Source organism: Solanum lycopersicum, chromosome 10, assembly GCF_036512215.1.
Source record: "Solanum lycopersicum chromosome 10, SLM_r2.1".
Classification (NCBI taxonomy): domain Eukaryota; kingdom Viridiplantae; phylum Streptophyta; class Magnoliopsida; order Solanales; family Solanaceae; genus Solanum; species Solanum lycopersicum.
This window is the reverse complement of record NC_090809.1, coordinates 59,284,813-59,305,385: the sequence shown is the minus strand read 5'-3', so window position 1 is coordinate 59,305,385 and position 20,573 is coordinate 59,284,813. Positions and strand designations below refer to the sequence as shown.

Here is a 20,573-nt window from a genome sequence, read left to right as displayed (position 1 = left end):
CATGGATTTTTCTTTGTATCACAAAGAGAAACGTAAACTTTCTGGCTATGTATAACTTTCCCTCTTAACAGATATTTTCCTTTGTGGACTTGCTCATTACTATTGCTTTGTTGCTCTAACTCTTTTAAAAAAAAATGGCAACAGTTGCATGTTGGATCCTCTGACACAACTGTAGCAGCATTTTATTTTTTTTTGGAGAGAACATAGATTTGTTGTACTGATATGAGCAAATTCATTTGTTAGTAGTATAGAATGATGGTGGGGACTAATAGCATTCCTTGTTCTTTCCTCTTATGAAATTTTTTAAAGTATTTTCAGAATGGTCCTAGCTGTTATATCTACAGTTTACATTATAATTTGGGTTGGGATTAATCCTAAAATTCTGTTCAACATTGTTTGGTGTTTGCCAACTCAAATTTTGTCATACATTAATATCTAGTCAGTATCATGCCAAAAAAATTATTTTGAAGATGCTCTCTCTCTCTCTCTTTTGTAGTTTATAGAAGGAATTAAACAATAACAGTCATATTTGTTGGGCTTGATTGAGTAATATGTGTAATTATTTTTCTGCTTGAAATATTAGGAAAAAGTGGTGTGGATCCTATGACTAGGTAGTTACAGTTGGTCATACAAAATTATGAGTCAAAAAGTGAGAAAATCATTGCTTATTTTTTTTGTGACCCTCTCAACGCTAAAAAAGAAAATGTGACGTTAAGGCTATGAGAATGATTTTTACTAGTTCATTGCTGATTATTGTAATTAATAATTTGGGCCAAATATAGTAAAAATTAATGAATTTACATGAGAAAATCCAAAAAATCTTGTTTCATGACCCCCTAAATGAGACGAACATCCCTTTCTTTCACTGATATATATTTGCTTTTAATAGCGTCTAAATTTTAGGTCCAAAATCTAAGTCACGTGTTTTTCCAAACAGATCTGATCTTGTAAAAAATATATACAAATTGTCTTTCACATCATGCAAAATTGCTCCTTGATATGTGGAATTATTATAATGAAAGAAGAATCAAAGACTTGGCATGGATTTGCAAATCAAGCAAACAGATGTATACTAACAAAATTGCATATTAATTTCTTAATGACAATGAACAACCATATATATATTTGATAGTGATTTAGTATTTCCTTGTTTAAGACTCTCATTTCCCATTTTGACACAATAGCCATTCCATCTCAAGTGGTTTACCGAATCGGTCTGGCCAGTCGGGGAAGAGAGATAACTACTATTAGGTTAATGAATTGAGTATGAGAATGTAAAGACAGAACAATTAATAGTAAGGGAGTAATAATAGCAAATGCATATAGTAGTTCATATGAAGTCAGTACTTAATTCTTCCACTCGAACTGAGTTCCAAAAAATGAAAAGCAAAAGGGACTAATAATGCAGAGCACCAAGTTTAATAGAGTATTACATTTTTAACCTACACCAGGATAGAGCACTAAGAGAGAACAAAAATTACATTCATCAACTGTGGTTCTGGGAGTATCCAAAGCTTAGCGGTTGCTGACAGAAAGAAGGCTGCAACAAACAAAACAAGAGATATCACACACCACCAAAGTGTTTGAATATACACAACTATGTTTTAATCACCACCATAGTTGATATATACTTCCACTTCATTAAACAATTTTAACATAATAACCACTCGGTGTGAATAAGTATTGACCCTATACTAAAGAAATGTCACACAAATTCTCAAAAAATAATAAATAGAACTTGATAAATAAAACAGAGATAAACCAACAACATGAACAGATGGGCAGGCGTGCACCATCAACAGAGGTCCCCAATTCTGAAAGTTGTTAAATATAACTAAGAAATTACCCTTTCGGATAACACTGGACTTGACCCTAATGTTCACTCATATTTTCTCAACCTTATAGACATACAAACCATAGACAATCATCTAACATTTACAATGACTCACAGAATCTTACATTGTGGTTTAGTTTTCCCATTTACTTTTAGCTGAGACAGCCCCTTTACCTTCATAAGGTAGGAGTAAGGCTTCAGACTCTACCTCTCCAGACGCCCATTTGTTGGATAACGCTGGGTATGTTGTTGTTGGTCTAGTTTTCTCATAAGATTTTTCAGTTTGCTCAAAAAGGGATCTCCATAGTCTTGAGGTCTCCATCAGTTGGCAAACAAATAAAAAAAGGGTCACTTACTAAAATAATTGTCCCATTTTCGGACAACTAATGACAATTGCTGCTGTAGTTGACACTCAAAAAGGAGAACTCATACTAATATGCATACCCTGATAATATTTGCCAAGAAATATGGCAGTAGTTATTTCTCCTAATAGGTATATTCATTGGAATATAGCTGGTCAAAATGCAAAGCCAGGAAAAGAATACAAAATTGCAAGATTCTAATGTTTATTAGTATCTGCCAATAATACTAGGAGCTAATAGAACAAACAGACTAGCCACATTAGAACATATTATTATATGTAAAGACCAGCATTCCAAACATAGAGCTTAGGATAACTGCCAATTTATAGATGACATTATTAATGCCACGAAATAGGAAAGAGACCCTAGAGGAACGCTTCTATATGTGGCACTCAGTTTGTATGCAACATCTTAATTATGAAAAACATAAGATTGATTATTCCATTCACCTTAGCTTCCAAACCATAGTTCTCATATATGACAAAACACAAAATTATATAATTTGATAAAAGTGGATCCTTTGGTGAGCTGTTGAAATATTATTTGGCCATAACTCGTTTTATGACCAAAAAAGGCTCCTAATAGAGTCATACAACAAAATAATCAGTGCTTCATAGAACAAGGCCCCAGATATATTTGAGTCATAATGATTGCCGATTCAATTCAAGAAAGAAAAATAATATCCAAGGGACATGAAGCTGATCAGTACCTGAAAGAAGGCATGTCTAACTTGATCATATGAATGTGCATAAATCATGCTCTGGGTTGGCCACTGCATGAATACTCCATCATTGAGGGTCTGATTGAATCCCATGGCATGGTATGGGCTAAGAACAGGGCTCCTGTAATTTGGTGAAGCTTGAGCACTGGGCAGCTGACTCATCTGAGGAAAAACAGCATCGTAATGTACATATGGAGGCTGAAACTTCTGCACATCAAAAGGTGCCACGCTAAAGCACTGACCAGATGGGACGCTCTTAACATATCTGCATCAGTTTGAAAGACAATTGTACCAACTTCAAACACTATCTGATGATATAAATTATCAGACATATATATCCTTGGTTTGAAATATAGAAGGTAACTGAGATGAAGCGTTGCAGAATATACAAATATATGAACAACTGGTTGCAAATGGCCAATAACTTACCTAACATAATTCCGGTCATAATCAGGGTCACTCAGCTCTTTCTCCCTGTCCCTAAAGATGGCAACTCGGGAAGAAGTACCACCTTCTCTGTTGCTGATGCTTTTCTCCATATCCAAGAGTAACCTGTTTGAAGATTCATTCTCATCTATGTTGTTCTTGAGGTCAGAAGCAACATGAACCAAATTGTCTCTAGTCTCAGAGTTAATAGGACTATTAAAAATGCGTGCACGTGCCCTGTCATACTCCTCTTTTCTCTCTTCCACAGTTCTTACTTGACTGCGTTTTGCACCCAATTCACTATCTTTCGAAGAGGTGTTACTCGGCCTTGGTTGTATTACTATTTTCATCTTCTCGTATTTGTCACTGTCAGATTGTTTAGGTGGGACGTCCGATAAACGCACAGCAGGGTATTTGCTTTCAGGTTTTCTTGTCACCAGGATTTTGGCTCCCTGACCATCCACAACATTATCCTGAACCATAGTCTGCAAACCATAGTGTTGAGCAACACGGTGCGCAGCAAGACGAAGGTAGGAAGTCGGAAAATGTGGGAACTCAAACTGTTGCACGTCGGAACTTTGCAAGAACTTCTGAATGTCGAGTTCCATTCTTAGAACTGGCCAAACAGCAAGGAAAAATCAGACATAAATAATTCTGTATATAGAGTAATTATTCTGTTGATAAAAGCACACAAATATCATACAATGAGCAAGTGGTGCACAATAATCTAATGTAACACCTGCCAAAAGAAGAGCTCTGCACACAGACAAATAAATAGGAACTGATGTGAAATAACTAGTACTGGCACTTAAGATAAACTAAATAAACCTATCTCTAAATAAACAGAACAAATTGTCAGCAAAGCAATATATCTTCAACTTCTATGCTAATTACCATTGTAATACTCTCAGAGACATAATCACATCATATAGCTTTTTCTAGTACTATAACACTAAATCGATATGAAACATTCATGCTATCAGTCAAGCAGGGAAGCAAATCAATGGCACATAAAACCCAAACGCCAACTCTTAGGCAACATATATCTCCACCCATAATAGTAAGTCCTCATACAACAACATACCCAACTACCCAGTGTTGTGGGGTTTGTGGATCGTAAAGACCTTACCCCTACCTTAGGAGGTATAGAAGCTGCTTCCATAGACCTCAGCTAACCAAAACATACAGAAACTAATCACCCATTCTCCCAACAGGATATTTAGCTTATCTGCAACTAAATTCAACTTCTAAAACCCAACAAAATTACTAACACAGATATCAATTACACAGCATACACATAAACAAGCTCAAATGATTATCATCAGATTCAGATCTACAGCTATATCCATAATTCCCAACATACACAACAAACCCAGATCAGCAAAACCAAAAACAAACCCAATTCCACACAATTTTAAAAAAAAAAACGAAACCCCAAAACCTAACCCTAACAAATACGAAACACCCACAACTCAATTACATGAAATTCGTTAGAAAGTTGCACTTACTGGTAAGACGATGACGTGGGTTTTGAAGGGCTTCAACCAAGAAAGGATCCACCATTGACAAATAAGCAGAAGAACCCGAATCCATTGTTAAAAAGTAAAAAAAAAACTCCCTTAAAAAGATATGTATAGAAGGATGGGTAATATATGTATCCAAAAATTGGAATACAAAAGGGTTTTTTGTCGCTCTCTCTCTGTTTCTTTCCTTCTTTTTTCTTCAACCCCAAAAGGGATATGAAGAAGAAGAAGAAGAGATTTTCTTTGAACAACTCTCTCTTTCTCTGTAGAGAAGAAAAAGAAGAGAGAAATTGAGAAGAGAAAACCCTTATTGGCTTCTTATCCCCCAACAAGAAGAAGAAGAAGAAAAGGGTCTCATTGTATTCAATAGGGATTGGGTTTTGTCTTTTATTTTTCGACTCCTTTGAAAAAAAGAAAAAACAAAATTAAACATATTATGGAATATGAAAAGCCAATTTAGCTAAAAATATCTCTTTTGGTGAAGAAAAAAAATTTAGACAATTAAAAGGTTCCTTTTTATTTGTAAAATTGCTATAAATAGAATATGGAGTTTAATAAGAGGTTTTGAGTTTAATTTCTAAATATGAAAAGTATTGTCGATAGAGAGGTGAAACTTATGTAGTGAATACGTTTCTTTTTTGTTTGTAAGATTTGTTATAAATAAAATATATTAGTGTGATAAAAGGTTTTGAACTCGATTTATGCATATGAAACGTTTTGTCGATAAAGAGAGGTAGAAATTTCGAGGTGATTCTTTTAGATTAGTTGAGTCGAATAATTTTAAAATTTTGAGACATGAATCATTTTGATATAGAACGATAAAATGTCATCGTAAGTTTTATGTGATGCCCTTTTGCACAAAATGTTTAAATGAGTCAAACATAATAGTATATTTTTTATGGAGCGGATTAAAATTAGTCCGATTATAGTAGGTTTTGTATAGTGATTAACAAAGAGGGATTTTTCGACAACAAAAAAGATTTTCTCGCCAATCGAGGTGATAGACCACCTTATGGAGCAAAAAGCCACGAATGTTGACGATAAGAGCGTAAGACTTTATGCGAGAGGTAGAGCCCTTGCTCCGTTGTTGGCACTAAGAAAAAGGTTATTCAATCTACTAATACAATTGAAGGTGTGCAGTCTCTTCTGAACAGAACAAGAAAGAGGTCATAACCACTGCTTGTGAATAACTCTCCTCAACATAAATCGCGCACCTACTCTTACTAGAAGTCTAGTCTATTTCAGGTCCAGTTTTGATCTCTAACTAATTTACTTAATAGGCTAGATCCACATGAGGTGTATAATGCATAGCTAAAAAAATGTCAAATAACTAAACAAATATCCGTTAACAAATCAAACCCGTACCAATAACTAAGATTTCTCGGGATTGGATAACCTATCAAACATTGATCATGTCATGTGGAGAATATAGGTTGTTTAAAAAGAGATAGTCATTGATACTATACTGATTTTTTTTTTCTATTTTCTATTGTGACAACTCTTGTTTACCGTCTAGGGGCCATATTATGTATTAAAATTAGTTATAACCAAATGAAAGAAGAAAAATGGGACAAGTTATGATACTTGGCGGATTAGCATATGTTTGAAACCAAAAGAAGTAAAATAAATCAAATAATTTGAGCTTGAATTCTGAGAATGAAAAAAAAATCTTATCGAAAATATTGCCTCCACAATGCTCAAATATGGATAGTATTGGAGACTATGCCATATTCTAAGTTTCATTTTTTAAAATAACAAGTCAAATTGTATGTATCATGTGGTATTGATTTGTGTTATACTAACGCAGGTTTCCAGCTAAAATCAGCATAAAAAAATTGGTAACCACACCATGTGGTTTGGTTGATCCATATTCTAGTTAAGTTGCACTAGCTATGTGTTTAAAAACATAAGAAATAATATGTTTACTAATTTGTGAGGTTTCATATTTATGAATTTATGAATATTTAAGGGGTCGTTTGATAGAGTATATTAGAAAATATAATGCATGTATTAGATGTGTATTAGAAATATTTTGTTTGGTTTACTTTTTCATGCCATGTATAACTAATTAGTTATACGCTCTATTGAGTATTAACTTGCATTACTAATACCAAGGAGTTCTAGTTAGTAATACATTACATTTTAACAGTTGCATTAGATTAAATAATTACAAAAACTATCCTTTAAGCCTTTTCATTTATTTTTTTGGCATAAATTTTTGTTTTTATTTTGATTTGCTTTTCGGTGTCTTTTAATTTTTTGGTGTCTTAATAGTCTTTATAACCTCTTAGTGTTTATTTTTTTTTTAAAAAAATAACAAAATCCAATTTCAATATAATTTAATCAAATTTTTTACTATTATGACGATAAATTTGACAAAAATTATTTGTCAACTTTTCACAAAAATATTTTGACGCAATAGTATAACTATTTAATATTATTTTTGAAAAAAAAGAAGAAGAAGAAGAAGAGGAGGAGGAGAATGATGTTATAGCAAATAAATTTTTGATTTTTTTGCAAAGAACTTTATTGCAAAAAAAAATGTACAAATAAATAAAGTGTAAAAGGTATATTTGTACGCATATATGTATTAATAAAATTTTTGCAAGATCTGTTATTTCTAATACATCAAACTAAACAATGTATAAGAAATAATGCTTGCATAACTTTGTTGCAAGTATTATTAATGCAAGCACTACTAATACACCTTATTTTGCATTATTCTTACACACTCTACCATACGATATGAAGTTAAAGAGAATATTGTTTTGATATCTTCACTAAATCATTTTTTAAAGTATCAGTTAAGTTATTCCACATAAGACTAAGATAATTTTCAAATATTATATTAAGGTGGAGTGTGAAAAAAATTATATATGACTTTTTTTTAATATCATAAAATTTTCTAAAATATCATAAAATTATTCGACAATAGCCAGCTTACAAAAATCTTCTTATAGTTAGTTATATGTTCAACAATTTTAGAACCATCAATTACTAAGTATAAATGAGTGGTTTTCTACTATGTTGTCAATTTATGTCTTTTTTCATTGACAAAGTTATTTTGTATATAAAAAGAAAAAATTCTCCGTAAAAGATTTCTCACTTTATATTTTTCATATGTTATTTTTTTATAATAACTATATAATTAAAAAACGCTATCATCCTTTAATTTTCTTTTTGTAAATATAAATTACTAATAAATCAAAAAAATTAAAGTAAAAATATCCCATTTTTGTGAAATAGAAATAAGACGATTGGGAAGGAAAAAATATACTTTAAATAACTTTGGAAATGACAACAATTATGGAGATTTATTTAGAGTAATTATAATTTCTTGATTCCTTAAATCAATTTTAAACACTTAATTCCCCACGTAAATATTGACAAATGTCCTTCTTCTATTGTATTGATCTTGCAGACCTTGACATATTTGAATTTTGATACAAGAAAAGAGATAATGACAAGTAACTCTTATATGCGTGAAATTTCAGAGATAGTGTCACCTAATTCGAAAAGGATTAAAATAAAATAAGTTCAGCGGTAATAGGATCTTAGTATATATAATTAATGTATTATTTGAAGACAAAATTAGATACTCACATCCCTTAAAATTAGGATCGATTTTATTATATAATTAATTAACTTTTTCACTCCAAATTAGTTACTGTCTCTTAATTCTCTTTCCCATATTTATCACTCAAATATATGTTATTCTTTCTGATTCAAGAATTTCACAGTATAATTTCATTTCAACAATAGCTAATTTACTCTCTTCTTCTCAAGATATCATCACCATGGCCGACAGATTTTCTTGAACCCAAATATTATTTTGTATTGCTCATTTATAACGAGATCAAATCAAAGTAACTACTACAGAAAAAAACTTTTAATTCAAAGTGGATCTGGATTGTTTTTCATTTATAACGAGATCAAAATCAACGTATTGTTACAGAGAAAACTTTCCATTCAGAGTGGTCTTAATTAATTTGTATTCGGATTAAATGAATCTTAGTTTTGATTATGTTATGCTACAACGCAAAATGATACAAAGGAGTATTGTAGAGAGTCTTTGTTTGCGCATGTTCTTCTAAATTTTTTTTTATTATTATTGTGACATGGGTGTGGTACTACTAATATTACTTTGATATAGCTTTTGAAACATGTGTATCTTAAAGTAGTAATCTTAATTAAGATTTGAATTGTATATTTAGTAGTGAAAATTACGTGAAATGACAAACATCCCTAAGTAATTAGTCAATAAGGGTACAGTTTAATTTATTTACTCTCAATAATTATAGTTTCATTTTTTTGCCATAATTAATGGGATCCACCACCTTGTATATCCAACCAAATTTTTTTTTTAAATATTTTTATATATAATTTTATCAAATCAATTTTATCTCTCCTACACTCATTACATATATTTCTCCTAAAATCACTCCACTCCTATTTTGAATTTTGAAAAATTTCACCATATCCCTGTTGTCTTACTTTCATTAATCCAGTTTTTTTTTAAAAAAAATTCCTTCATCAACATAATTATATATGTATTATTTTTCTTAGTTTTTTCTTAGTTTTTTCATTTTTTTTTTTAAAAAAAATTCTTTCTTTTTTATCTGTTTAAAGTTCTTCAAAATGGGAATAAAGGATTCATCTTCATATATGAGGATTATCAGAGGTATGTCATTGCATGTCAATATTGTTGATAATTCACATTCGTTTTCAATTGAGTTATTTCAAGATTTTGGGGTCAATATAGGGTATATGACAACATAAACAAGTTCAAGTTGAACAATATCTTGAATAGAGATTCAAGAAAAAAATGACCCAGTGACAATTCAGAAAGTCATCAACAACGCGAAATCTAGCGGCATTAAGATAGTTGAAGGTTGAAGCAACAAAAAAGTCAAAAACATAAATTCAGATGAGATTGGATCTATCTCATCAAAACTGGACAGAACTAGACAAATCTGAAGAACATCAGGTTGTGTAATTTATATACAAATTAATAAAGTTATGTATATAGTGGGTTGTGTATTAAGGTAATATATACAAAGTATTATGAGATAATTGTTATTTGTATACAAATTTTTGTATAAAAGAAATTTGGTAATCATTGTATAATACATATATAAAATTATAGTATATTATACAAATTCATCGATATATACAAAAAATTATGAACATGATAAAATATTGTATATATAAACATTACACACTAAATACACAAACATATTTCAAGCTTACCATATATACAATTGACAAATGAATATTATACAATCATTTTGATCATTCATTTTTTTAAAAAACATGAAATTACATATGTACATATACAAATATAATCCATATACCAAATTATTATATATTATACAAATCCGTAGATATATACTATAAAAAAATGAACATAATAAAATATTGTATAAAATAAACTACAGAAAATAATTAAGAACAAATACAACACACTTTTTATTTTAAAAAACAAACATGATTGTCATATACAATTTTCATATTTTTGATGATCGCATGTACATTTAATAATACATAATAAATTACACATCAAATTGTATAAAAAATTATTTACAATTTCTCAAATATATACAATATAATCAATGTATATATATATATATACAAATAATATCATTAACGTCTAAATGTTTCATACGACTTATTTTTAAACAAAATTGAGAAAATATTTGATTTTGAATGGTTAGCTTAAATAATGGGATTGTGTAAAAGTTTGTTACCTTATTTAGCGATATTGTTACCATTAAATGAATAAGTAAAATATTAAATAAATTAAAAATAAAAAAAATATTTTATACAAATTAAAAGATACATAACAAACTAAACTATACCCATAAAATGTAATTATGTAAACTACACCCATATAATGTTATTTAATAAATTATGTTTGGTATATATGAAATTTTCCCTATTTAGTAATGTGGTATCCACCATCAAATTTCGGATACATAATTTTCAACTACACAATGAAATTAATGATATGACAGATACTCTACCGTCGTCATTTGCTCCTAACTTCACGTGTTTCACCTACATGTCATATTTCGGTGCACATAATTACATGTATATGCTTATTTTGTATTTGAGATACATATTTTTGAATATAACATATGAAATTTAGATACACATAATTAGATTTGGATGTAGATGTTCTATATATTCGAGATACATGTTTTTAGATATAACATATGCAATTAATACTTTAAACACCGTTGGCTAATGTGAAATCAGATTTTGTGAGGAGTACTAATAGAAGTTATTTATGTTGTTCAAACTCATTAGTCTAATTGATGGTGAAACTGTTCGAGAATAATTGTGTTGTACTTCAAGTCATTTAAACACATTAGAAAGCAAATGAGACTAACACAAAATTTGTCTTCATTCTTCAATCAAAATCATTATAATACGAACATAATTGAAGACATTTACAATAGAAAAGTCTATCAAAAATTAAGCAATAGAGGTTAAAAGAAACAAATTATGGGTGGTTTAATGATTAAATATGAAAATGTTGTACTTGAGGTACCTGAAGGAAAAAATTCAACAAATATAGAGATCGATTTATGAGTTCGGCATATATATATATAAATAATTAATACTAGATACATATAACAAATACGTGAAATTAATGCTAGATAATTTGACACATAGGAATGTACTTGTATAACACTCATGTATCTAAGTGTTAGTTTAATTTGTTGGATACATCATATATTGATAATATATATATCAAATTAATGAATTTATTATTTTAAGAGTAATAATTTGAAATTAATCAAATTACATTACCAAGATATACATGTGTTTTTTTTATCTTATATTAATAATATTAATGAATTGAGAAAATTATGTGGTTAAGCAAATTTATACTATTTAATTACTCTCCATAGTTATGGTTTGCTATAATTACCACTCGCGACTATCATTATACATTAATTATGTGTGTTGACTTCGAGTTTGTATAATTAGTCATACTTGTATATGCATAATTCGCCAGTTTATACAAATATATATGTATAATGTAAATTTTTTAGCCTATATACATATACAATTCAACTCTCTCCACTCTTTGCCCTCTCTCACTCGCCTATCTCCTCCCTCTCTCAATCTCGCTCGCCTCTCTCCTCCATCTTTCAATCTCGCTCGTCTCTCTCCTACCTCTATCAATATCGCTTGTCATTTATACAAATATATATGTATAATATACAGTATTTACAATTATATACATATACTATTCACCTCTTTCCCACTCGCTGCCCCCCTATCGCTCTCCTCTCTCCTCCCTATCTCGATCTCGCTCGCCTATCTCCTCTTTCATTCCTCTCCCATTCTCTCTTGTAATATATACAATTACACATGTATAATATACAATTATCTTAACCAATATACATATACAATTTACCTTTCTCCCACTCTTTTCCCCCTCTCTCTCACCTCTCTCCTCTCTCTCCCAGTATCGCTCGCCTCTAAATAACATGTAGCTATAAATTGTATTTATCAAACTATATCTATGGAGAGTAATTAATTATTTTTAAGTGGTTATATATGAAAATTTCTCTAATAAATTTACTATTTCAGAGAATAATAAAATTATTTTAATTATATATGTATTTTGAAAATCTCAATTACTTCTCTCATTAAGGAAATCAGTTATCTTAGATTACATGTATCTTAGATTCATACTTATGTATCTTAAGCATAAAATATGATAGAAAAAATAATATTTGAAACTATTGAAAATTTTAATAATTAAGACGAACTAGTGGAATTTATATGATTTACCCAAAAGTTCTGAGATAAATCACATAAATTTATTTCGAAATTACTTCTTTCTTCATTTCAAAATAAAATTTACCTAAAACTTTAGATTTATGGGCCTTTTCTTAAGAAATTTGCCAACACAAAAACTTATTAAATCATTTGTTTTGACCTTCTTGATTAACACGTCTTTTTATCATTAACATGACATATTTTTTGTAATCCTCATTGAAGTTTTTGTTCCACCATTGCATTAAGGGAATCTTTAAAATTTAACAGTCACTAGGTGTGTTAATTAAACATCGTGACATATTTAAGAGATTATTTGCGTAAATATTTTTTTTTCAAAAAAAGAAATATCTTTTAATCACTTAATAATTTAATTTTATTAATAACAAATTAATTCAATATCTGCGGGCAAATAACAATATGAGAATATTTTTCACTTTTCATGCCTCATGAGTTTGTGAATAAAATGGATAAATTCATCTCAATTGCATATAATTCTGGCCAAAATTAGTTACACGTTGGCTAAGATTTAAAAGATATGAAAATTGACTATACAAGAACGTGGAAAACGAGTTAGCAAATACCATATATTAGTGGTACTACTTTTTTTCAATTCAATTTAATTCAGAAACACATAAAAATCTCACTCCCTACATTCTGTAATAACTTAAGCTTTGAGGTGTTTCATATTCTTTAGAAAAAGTTGGTGAAAAAAATATTTTAGTAGTAAGGAAATATGAGAGATTTGATGTGGTAGAAATTAAAAGTGATATAAATAAATCGAGAAGTAAAAAAAAAATTATAGATAAACTAAAGAAGAAATCATTAAATTAGGCATGAGATAATTTCAGATGATTGAGAATAAAATTTTAGATAAAAATAAACAAATTATACTTGAGAATAATGGAAAGAGTAGTAGGTACACGAGTGTTATCGCATTTTAAATGAGAGAAGTAAGAGCTAGCCTTCTTGTCCCTTTCTTTTATCTTTTTGTAATTTTATTTAGTTATTGTGTAGTTTCTTATTTTTAATTTGTATAATTCTGTTGTCTTGTAATTTGCTATTTTGTTGTTTTATTTTTCTTATAATCTTGCGTTGGTCACATTATTTTTAAGCAATTGATATTTATTAAAAATAATTTCTCTACACAACAAAAATTGAAATAAAGTTGATATATATTCTAACATTCTCTGGCTTCATCTATAAAATGACATGATATATATTGTTATTATTAAAGCACATGATTTAATATAAGCACAAATGATAAATTTAGAGCATATATGTCTTTCATTCTAATGAATAGGAATACGTGGCACAACTTAATCCGTCGATTCGATATTTAATAAATATCAGATTTATTGATAAGATTATGATATGTGTGTGCTTGTTAGTATAAAATGTATATATGCTATAGTTTTTGGATGAGCGAGAATATGGCAAAGGATGTCTGAATACTATCTACGATATTTTAAAGACTTATTCATCTTTTTTTCTTTTAAAATTATATAAAAATATTATAAATTATCATAATTATTAAATTTAAATAGTTTTAAATATTGCATATTTTATATAAATTAAAATAAAAAAATAATAACATATATTGAATCCGAGTTGACGAGGTAGAGTCGAAGAAAAACTATGGACTGTCTTGTGTTTTGGGAAGTTGAAAAAAAAGAAGAAAAGTTTTCTGTTTTGGAGTCTAATGCATCATATAATAATCCAAAATGCAAATTCAATTTTTTAAATAATTTTTTCCCTTAAATGAAAAGCAATCTAAAAGCGTGTAATCCATTCTTTCATTCTACTTAATATATATATAATAAATAAAAACTATATTGTATAACAAAATCTCACTTTCTTCTCTATTTCTACCCTTTCTCTCTCTAAATCTCTGATCAGATTGCCGGAAAATTCTAGATATGTCCGATCAACCGCCACCGGTGGATGAGAATCTCCCCGGGGAATTCGATGGTCTTGCAGTTCCACCGCTTGACCATACGTTTTTTGTCCAACATATCACCGAAGCAGATCAGGGGATCGGTGATGATTTTCCGATGGAATTTCGGAGTGTAGATTTCTCGATTGATGATGTTGATTTTGATGTATCATTCGATGATTTCTTCCCTAATCCTATGGATGGAGATGCGTTTCAAAAACCTAATTGCTTGGCTGATTGTATCGGGTCGGAGCCGGGTCAAATGGACTTTGGTCAACATGGGAGTCAACTGATCGGGAGTTTTGACGATGCTTCTGGAATATTCAAGTCGACCTCGGGAGATTCTCTGGAGGAAGCTCCGGGTTCCAATTCGGTCCAGATGGACCCTAATTGCTTTGGTCAATCTGGAAGTCAATTGATTGGGAATTCTGTCGATTCTTCTACTAATGTCAAGTTGAAGTTGGAGGAAATGAGCGATATTTCTGGTAATCAGGCAGCAGGAGGTGTGATGGTTATGGACACGTCATCGCCGGAGATTGTTCAGCGTTCCAGCAGCTCGAGACTTTCGAATGAAGTGTCGCCGTCGTTGCCCCAGATTTCTACTGATGTCTCCGGGTATTTGAATGTGCCATCTCCGGAGTCCAATGGATCCAACCATGATGTTTCTCGGGAGTCTAGCAATGACAAGAAAGGTTTGAGTGATGCAAAGGTTTTGAATTGTCATTCACCGGAGTCGCAGGGTTCTGGCAATTGCGGAGGGCTGAATTATCTGTCGGATTCGAACAAATCGGTACATTCTTCTCCCAATTTAGGAAGTAATTCAGTTAAAGGTGGAACTGTAGAACATAAATTTAAATTAGAGGGTGTCAGTGCTAATATAAGTAACTGTAGTAGCTCTTTATTGAAAAGGAAAAAGGGTGGTGAAGATTTGAATAACGCAAGTAAACATCAAAAATCCAGTATGTTTTCCCTTAGTGATAATGTTAATAATGATGAGGACGAAAAGAAGATGGCTAGACTAATTAGGAATAGGGAAAGTGCTCACTTGTCAAGACAAAGGAAGAAGCATTATGTTGAGGAATTAGAGGATAAAGTTAGAATAATGCATTCAACAATTCAAGACTTGAATGCTAAGATATCCTACGTAATGGCGGAAAATGTAACTCTTAAGACACAGCTTGGGGGTACTGGTGTACCTCCTCAAGTGCAGCCACCCCCTGGGATGTATCCCCATCCTTCTATGGTGTATCCATGGATGTCATATCCCCCACCTTATATGATGAAGCCACAAGGGTCACAAGTGCCATTGGTTCCTATTCCCAAGTTGAAACCACAGGCAGCAGCGCCTGCGCCAAAGAGTACCAAGAAAGGGGAGAAAAAGAAGAGTGAGGTAAAAACTAAAAAGGTTGCCAGTATTAGCTTACTTGGCGTGCTTTTCTTCATGCTGCTCTTTGGTGGGTTGGTTCCTTTACTGAATGTGAGATATGGAGGTACGAGGGAGCCATTTTTGGGTGGATTTTCTGTTGGGAGTGGATTCTACGAGAAACATCATGGAAGAGTTTTGGTTGTGGATGGGCCGGTGAATGGGACTGGGTATTCCGGGAAGTACAGTGAAAAAGATTATAGCTCACATTGTGGCCGGGGCGACCACAGTGAAAGCAATCAGCAAAACACCTACAAGGCTGCGGATGAGTTTGTTCACATGGGCAATGGTAGTAACCCTCTAGCAGCCTCTTTGTATGTCCCGAGGAATGATAAACTTGTTAAGATTGACGGGAACCTGATTATTCAGTCTGTATTAGCAAGTGAGAAAGCCATGGCATCTCATGGAGGTTCTGATAAGAACAATAGAGAGACAGGCCTTGCAGTTCCTGGAGATTTAGCCCCTGCTATCCCCGGAAGCCATCCTCGCCTTTATCGAAGTTCTGCAGTGGGACAAAGGGCTCTTGGGACTGTAGAAAAGGAGAATGTGCAGTCAACTATGCAGCAGTGGTACCTTGAAGGTGTTGCCGGTAAGTACTGTAGCAATCTAGACTCACTCTATTAATTCTTATCTTTGTGATATGAGCGAGCGGTTTAAGGACTTTCCTATCATTAAACTCATGTTCTGCTTTTCGTTTTTTTTTAAGTTCAAATCTGTTATATCTTGATAGAAATGTATTCCTCTGGCTTTTATACCCTAATCAAATTTCGGCGAAATCAAATTTGTTTATGACTTGCTTCTCTTTCACATGTTTGCCTTGAGAATTAGGCATTTTGAGTTGCTAGGTCCCTTAATTTTATGTCTGACCTCACTCTATCCTCTTCATAGTTAATGTTCTGACAAATTTATTGTTTGGAGAAAGGCTTCTGCTTTCCAGTCTTTTAATTCATTGTTTGTGTTTATTTCAACAGGACCTTTGATGAGTTCAGGCATGTGTACAGAAGTGTTCCAGTTTGATGTTCTATCATCTGCTCCAGGGGCCATAGTTCGTGCTACCAACGGTAGAAATATTTCTATGGAACAAAGGCAGAATGCCACACGCATCCACAGAAATAGAAGGATCCTCAATGGTACTCCTGTTTCCCTTTCTAGACCCTCTCATAACATTTCTGAAGAACAAAGTGGAACAGCTGGAAAGCAAGAGAACTTCACCGGGAACAAGTCACTATCATCCATGGTAGTGTCTGTTTTGGTTGATCCAAGAGAGGCAGGTGATGCTGATGGTGATGGCATAATGGGTCCCAAGTCCCTTTCTCGGATATTTGTTGTTGTGCTGATCGACAGTGTCAAGTATGTCACTTACTCTTGTATGCTTCCATTTAAAGCAGCTGCTCCTCTGGTGACTACCTGAATATGGAGTGTGTGTAGCAGTAGCACCACTGACAAACAATTTTGTAGATAACATAAGATCTACTAGTAGTCCTCACTGCCCACATCTCTTCGTATTTCGATATGTAATAGTATTACCTTAAACAGATATCAGTAACTTAGACTTATGGAGGGTGATGATCGTCTTTTTATGTGTAATATGTTATGTGTGTGCAATAATACATTATTGCTCCTTAATTATCGAAAAAATGAAACTGAACTCTCCTTCAAGTTATAATATATACATCATGAAAATAACAACCAAATCTTCTCAATACATTAGACATTACATCGCCATAATTATACTATATAGACTCGTGACTATTATTCATTGCTGAGTCTTTCACTTCCATTACATCGATATAGATCGGCTCGGCTCGTGAAATGGTCTTACTTAACATCTTTCTTTCACCTCCACAGGCAAACCTCCTTTCATTCTTAGAGTCAAAGATAACACATATTCAGGGCACTTGCCATTCTCCAACTGAACATCAAATTCAAACATTTCTAACACAGAAGCTGCAATTGATTTCATCTGAATATAAGCCATGTCTTTTCCAAGACACATTCTTGGTCCAGCATGAAACACTGGAAATTTAAATGGACTTTCTTGTTTATAAACACCATTTTCGTCGAACCATCTTTCTGGTTTATACTCGCAACAATCTTTACCCCAAAGATTCTCCATTCTTCCCATGCTATAAGTTTGATAACTTATAAACCAATCTTTACCAATAAAAGTCCCATCTGGTAAAATTTCATCTTTCAAACAACTCCTTGTATCAATTGGTACTGGTGGATATAACCTCATGGATTCTGAAATAGCTGCATGGAGATACTGCATTTCTCTTAACTCGTCGAAATTATAAGCCTCACCAATCTTTTTCCCATTTCTTCCACGAACTTCAACTAATTCTTCTAATATCTTCTGTTCTATATCTTTCCTTGAAGACAATATCCAAAAGAACCAAGTTAGAGCTGATGATGTCGTGTCCCGACCAGCTAGGATGAAACTAATGACAATGTCCCTCAGGAATTTAGCTGAAACTTCATTACTATCTCCCATGAATCTTGATAACAAGTCTTCATCTTTCTTCTCATCGCGCTCTTCCATTCTTGAATTTATTATATTATCCGCGAATTCATGCACCACCTTAATTGATTCTTGTAGTTTTTTCTCTGAACCAATGTTCAAAATTTTCTTTATTTTATAAAGGAAGGGAATTGCATACATGAATCTACCTGAACTTAGAGTTGTTGCAATATCAAAAGCTTGCATGAATTCACTTTCAGCTCCTCCTAAACAATTTGCATCCACATTGAATGCAAGCTTGATGATATTATCAAATGCAAATCTTTCTAAGATGTCTTGAATGTCAATAATTCTACCCCTTTGAGATGCTTCTTCAAGTATTGGAATCAATCGCGTATGAATCTCAACCTGTTATAACGTAATTAAGCAAATAAAAGTATGTCGTGAGGTCGAATTAACAGAGTTCAACTACTAGGTTTTCTTTGTGTTTTCGTAACCTAACAAAATTATTATTTTTGGTTTCACGACCTCTATTAAACTACTATTAGTATATATTACCTGTGCAGTTTCCATAACGAAATTCCTCAGAGATCTGGTGCTAAATTCATAGCTAGCAGATTTCCGTTGAGTTCTCCAACTTTCACCATCCACATTGAAAAGGCCATCGCCGAATAGATCTTGTAGCCGAGTATAGAATCGAAATCCTTTTGGAAAATTTTCAAAATTGGTTTTGAGCATGTGTTCAACGTTAAGTGGATTCGCCGTCATAATGCCGTGAACATTTACAGGGCGATGGAAGACGGCGGTGTTGGTAGGGCAATTAGAGAGTACATCGGTCATCCAATCGTGAAAACGATGACGGTTATGGAGAAAACCCGGCAATGCTCCGACGAGTGGATAGATTTTGAAACCCTTTTTTTGGAGATTTTTGTTGAAATAGTAGAAGAAAAACAGAGAGACGAGGACAGTGAAGATAAGGGAGAAAAATTCCATGGTTGAGAATTTGGGTAAAGAAGACGAAAATGATAAAAAGATATATATATATATATATATATATATATATATATATACTTTTTTTTTCTCTAGTGGGTCACTTTAATTATTTTTTTCCCTTTTCATCTAATTAGTTTGAATTTTTTCTGTTTGAGCGTGATTAAACATTTACCTGGGCAGTTTGCATGACGAAATTTCTTAGAGATCTGGTGCTAAATTCATAGCTAGCAGATTTCCTTTGAATTTTCCAGATTTCACCGTCCACGTTAAAAATTCCGTCGCCGAGGAAATCTTCCAGCCGAGTATAGAATCGAAATCCTTTTGGGAAATTTTCAAAATTGGCTTTGAGCATGTGTTCCACGTTGAGTGGATTCGCCGTCATGACGCCGTGAATATTTCCAGGGCGATAGAAGACGGCGGTGTTGGTAGTGCAATTTGAGAGTACATTGGTGGTCCATTCGAGAAATTGGTGACGGTTAAGGAGAAACTCCGGCAATGCTCCGACGAGTGGGTAGATTTTGAAACCGGATTTATTGGGATTCTTTTTGAGGAAGTAGAAGAAAAAAAGAGAGATGAGGGCAATGAAGATAAGTGTTGGATAGGAGAAAACTTCCATGGTTGGAGAAGGAAGACAAAAATGATAAGATAGACTAATGCTAAGTGATAAAGTTCGGCGAGTTCAAATTTTCAATAAAAAAGTTCAAAATATGCAAAAGTAAATTCGCGAAATAGCTAACAAAAATGAAGATTATGACTTTATAATTTTAATTAAAGTAAGTTATTATTAAAATTAATTTATCAAAATAATGTATTTTTCCAGAATTTTTACGAAAATATTGCAGATTTTTTTTATTAAGCTACTAAATAGTAGGCAGTTACAAGGTGTAGAATGAATAGTACACCAATTGGACATATTCTGAGTAATAATTCTCTCATTCATGATAAATATTATAAATAAGTCATTTTATTTGATAATTAAATTTCATGATTTTAGTTCACTATTTTGATCATGATTTTTCTATCTTCTCCCATCTCCTAGAAATGGTACTTTCCTTTTGGATCATAAACTTTCCAATATTGGTGTAATTTGCATTGCGTGC

The 20,573-nt window shown here is 32.0% G+C and overlaps 3 protein-coding genes across 4 annotated transcripts; 1 reads left to right on the top strand and 2 right to left on the bottom strand.

Annotated features, from left to right (window-relative positions):
- Positions 1-1,289: 1,289 nt before the first annotated feature.
- LOC101264077 (uncharacterized) lies at positions 1,290-5,451 on the bottom strand. The gene is made up of 4 exons (XM_004249074.5): positions 4,852-5,451; positions 3,347-3,959; positions 2,906-3,182; positions 1,290-1,540 (listed from the first exon to the last, which is right to left on the bottom strand). Exons 1-4 carry the CDS (start codon positions 4,934-4,936, stop codon positions 1,487-1,489), a joined length of 1,029 nt encoding a protein of 342 aa, XP_004249122.1. The 5' UTR covers positions 4,937-5,451; the 3' UTR covers positions 1,290-1,486.
- Positions 5,452-14,259: 8,808 nt separating this feature from the next.
- Positions 14,260-20,111, top strand: LOC101263260 (bZIP transcription factor 17). The gene is made up of 2 exons (XM_004249071.5): positions 14,260-16,608; positions 16,991-20,111. The coding sequence occupies exons 1-2, from the start codon at positions 14,580-14,582 to the stop codon at positions 17,428-17,430; spliced, it is 2,469 nt and encodes an 822-aa protein (XP_004249119.1). The 5' UTR covers positions 14,260-14,579; the 3' UTR covers positions 17,431-20,111.
- On the bottom strand, positions 17,646-20,089 carry LOC101263557 (cytochrome P450 CYP94D108). 2 transcript variants are annotated; one of them, XM_004249072.5, is made up of 2 exons: positions 19,646-20,089; positions 17,646-18,888 (listed from the first exon to the last, which is right to left on the bottom strand). In XM_004249072.5, the coding sequence occupies exons 1-2, from the start codon at positions 20,087-20,089 to the stop codon at positions 17,842-17,844; spliced, it is 1,491 nt and encodes a 496-aa protein (XP_004249120.1). In that variant the 3' UTR covers positions 17,646-17,841. The 2 variants fall into 2 exon arrangements, with proteins under 2 accessions (XP_004249120.1, XP_004249121.2); XM_004249073.5 differs by lacking the exon at positions 19,646-20,089 and adding an exon at positions 19,039-19,473.
- Positions 20,112-20,573: the final 462 nt, after the last annotated feature.